This window comes from Topomyia yanbarensis, chromosome 3, assembly GCF_030247195.1.
Source record: "Topomyia yanbarensis strain Yona2022 chromosome 3, ASM3024719v1, whole genome shotgun sequence".
Classification (NCBI taxonomy): Eukaryota; Metazoa; Arthropoda; class Insecta; order Diptera; family Culicidae; genus Topomyia; species Topomyia yanbarensis.
Window position 1 is genome coordinate 8,776,790 of NC_080672.1, and position 2,945 is coordinate 8,779,734.

The following is a 2,945-nucleotide window of genomic DNA, read 5'->3' on the forward strand; positions in this document are numbered from 1 at the left end:
TTCGGGCAGCTTTCGTGCTCCAATCCAACCAGTCAGTACCTTTCGTCATCTGCTAGGGTTCGCAAGTGTCTTTTTTTCGTTACAGTTCTATTTGAAGTTTTGTGATTCGTGCTAAAAATCTGTGCTGTAACAAGCCGGCATCCTCCCAAAACGTTCATTGCGAATCAATTCACGCCCAGTGCATTCTTCAATTTTAGGACAACAGGAAGCAGGTAATTTGTCAATTTTAACGGCAATTTTTCCTAACGATAGTCACCGAATTATGTTATATCATGTACAGAGGCTACTTCAATTGATTTTTAGTTTGGTGCTTGCTTTGTTTCTTTGATAGTGCCGGACAATAGTTGCTATGGAGTATACACTTCAATATGCCAATCAATGGTTGCTGAGAACAGAAGAAGGCAATTTTTATTCTTCGAAGATGTTTCCTCTTTGTCGAGACGTTTCTACTTTTATTTATTTTGTCCTCTTATGCTCGTCGTTATGTAGTTATTTGACGTGCATAAATAGGGGGAAGTGGTAATTATTTCAACTTTACACTGAGTGGCATCGCTTGCTAGCGATCGTTGCCATTTTGTTTGTGCTACAGATATAATACGTACGTCAGCTTAGATTCCTCTGCACGCTACTTAGCTATAAGCAACGCGTCGATTTTTCTAGAAAAATTACTTATTTTTCGTTAGTAGAATGATGATTCACGATATATCACATGAGAAATGCAACTAGCATAATTCACACGGTTCAAGGCTACTTAATATGGTTCACCTACCGGCGAAAACAGATGAAAACCGGCTAAAAGTGAAAAGGAAAACACAACCTCCTTTCCTCAGCTTGTGAACAGGTCGGAACAGTAGAATGGTTAATCGCGAGAATATTAAACACCAACCACGAGGTGCGCGGTACATACACGAGGTACTGGAGCTAAGCGAAGAAGAAAGAACAAGGAGGCAAAACGACCAATTAATTGGTTTTCATTATCATTGTACCGGTATTCGTAATCAAAGTCCAGTCATGCAATTCGTAAGTCACAGTGGGTAGCAGCTGTTACCGTTATGATTCAGAACTCGGACAGGCCACAATTACTTCTAGAAAAATCCACTGATGGTCGAGTTTTGAACTAACACGGTACGCACGCGTTTCGCTGAGGGCAGAATATGATCAGCGGTTACTTGGATAGAAACCGGTTTTAGTCTTCGAATTGTGTCTTTTTCTACCTGTACTCACGTTTCTTAGGATTGGACTGAGTTGGGATGGGGTCGTTTTAGATGTTGCTGCCTTTCACATGAATCACGTGAGGCAAGCTTAAGTTATGCAATTCATTCGAATATTTACCTTCTAAGTAGGGTTCGGTTTTCCGGTTGTGACCTTTCAAATGGATGGCATTGGTCCGACAATTTAAACTGATCAATATATTATCTAATCTACACAAAGATCTGTAAGTTTTAACGCAAAGTTTTATCCATTTCATTTCAAACAGTTTAAACGAATCTCAACATGCCAGTTCCGGAGCTCCAGAAACCAGCGCCCAAATTCGCCGGTACCGCCGTTGTCAACGGTGCTTTCAAGGAGATCAAGCTGGAAGACTACGCCGGCAAGTACCTGGTCATCTTCTTCTATCCACTGGACTTCACCTTCGTGTGCCCGACCGAGATTATTGCCTTCTCCGATCGGGTGGATGAATTTCACAAGCTGGGTTGCGAGGTTATCGGTGTCTCTACCGACAGTCACTTCACCCATCTGGCCTGGATTAACACCCCTCGCAAGCAGGGCGGTCTGGGTGAACTTGGAATTCCGCTGCTGGCGGACAAATCGATGAAAATCTCGCGCGACTATGGAGTACTGCAGGAGGAAAGCGGTATCCCATTCCGTGGACTGTTCATTATCGATGGCAAGCAGAACCTTCGTCAGGTAACTGTCAACGATTTGCCCGTGGGACGCAGCGTAGACGAAACCATTCGTCTGGTTCAGGCATTTCAGTATACTGACGAGCACGGTGAGGTCTGCCCGGCCAACTGGAAGCCCGGTTCCAAGACGATGGTTGCTGATCCAAAGAAATCTAAGGAATACTTCAACGCCGCTAACTAGAGGGGCCGGGGTATTCAACATAATTATCGTATCTTTAAGAAGCTAGAGATAATACTAATCACTAAATGAACAAGACCCGACACTAATAACTTCGTACCATGTTCCTCCGTATATAATAGTATGCGTGAATAAGCATTATTTATACCCATCCAGTAGAAGAAAGGATGCTCTCTAAAAGAGATTCCCGAATAGCCAGGAGCTAGCATTATCTTATTTGTGACACATTGTTGTTTTGTTTGTCCTCTAGCAACCCTACCGAAGAGAAGAAAGTGAGCAATAAAAAGAAGTATTGTTTTACCACACCCTAATTACTAAGTTAATCGACTTTTATTCATCCTTGTCATAAACAATTATCTACCACTCTAATTGGTGTCTCTGCAAATACCTCAGGCAGGTAGTCATTTTCGTCTATTCCTTCTATTCTGTTATTTCTGCAGTTCGTGCCCTCAAAGTTCAGTAGGTGAAACGGAACGGAAAATCCTTCAGTCGCGTCAGTGATGTTATCGTCTGAGACGTCACAGTAAATTCACAACCGACGAACCACCACAAATGATTATGAGTCTATGAGAGAGTCCGATAAGAAATGTAGCTGCGATTCCGCACGTTTCGAGATTGGCAACCAAAGGCACGTGTTTCGTACATGATTGTGGTAAGATCGTGAACTTCCCTGAATCAGCTGACGCAAGCAGTTAGACATTTGAGTTACTGGCCCCAAAATGATGACAATTATCTTATCGCGGTACAACAGCTGAACGGTCACGTCTGGTTGCGTGGATCATAAAACTGATAAGCGTCAAAGGAATGTTCCGCAATGACGATGCACTTTTTATTCATGATCTGATTCACGTTGAGGTGTTCAT

The 2,945-nt window shown here is 42.7% G+C and overlaps 1 protein-coding gene across 1 annotated transcript; it reads left to right on the plus strand.

Moving 5' to 3' along the window:
• LOC131690690 (peroxiredoxin 1) lies at window positions 1–2,393 on the plus strand. The gene is made up of 2 exons (XM_058976619.1): window positions 1–212; window positions 1,478–2,393. The coding sequence occupies exon 2, from the start codon at window positions 1,495–1,497 to the stop codon at window positions 2,083–2,085; it is 591 nt and encodes a 196-aa protein (XP_058832602.1). The 5' UTR covers window positions 1–212; window positions 1,478–1,494; the 3' UTR covers window positions 2,086–2,393.
• The last annotated feature ends 552 nt before the right edge of the window (window positions 2,394–2,945 follow it).

Coding starts and splice junctions, on each gene's coding strand:
- LOC131690690 (XM_058976619.1), top strand. CDS start 1,495: ATGCCAGTTCCGGAGCTCCAGAAACCAGCGCCCAAATTCGCCGGTACC.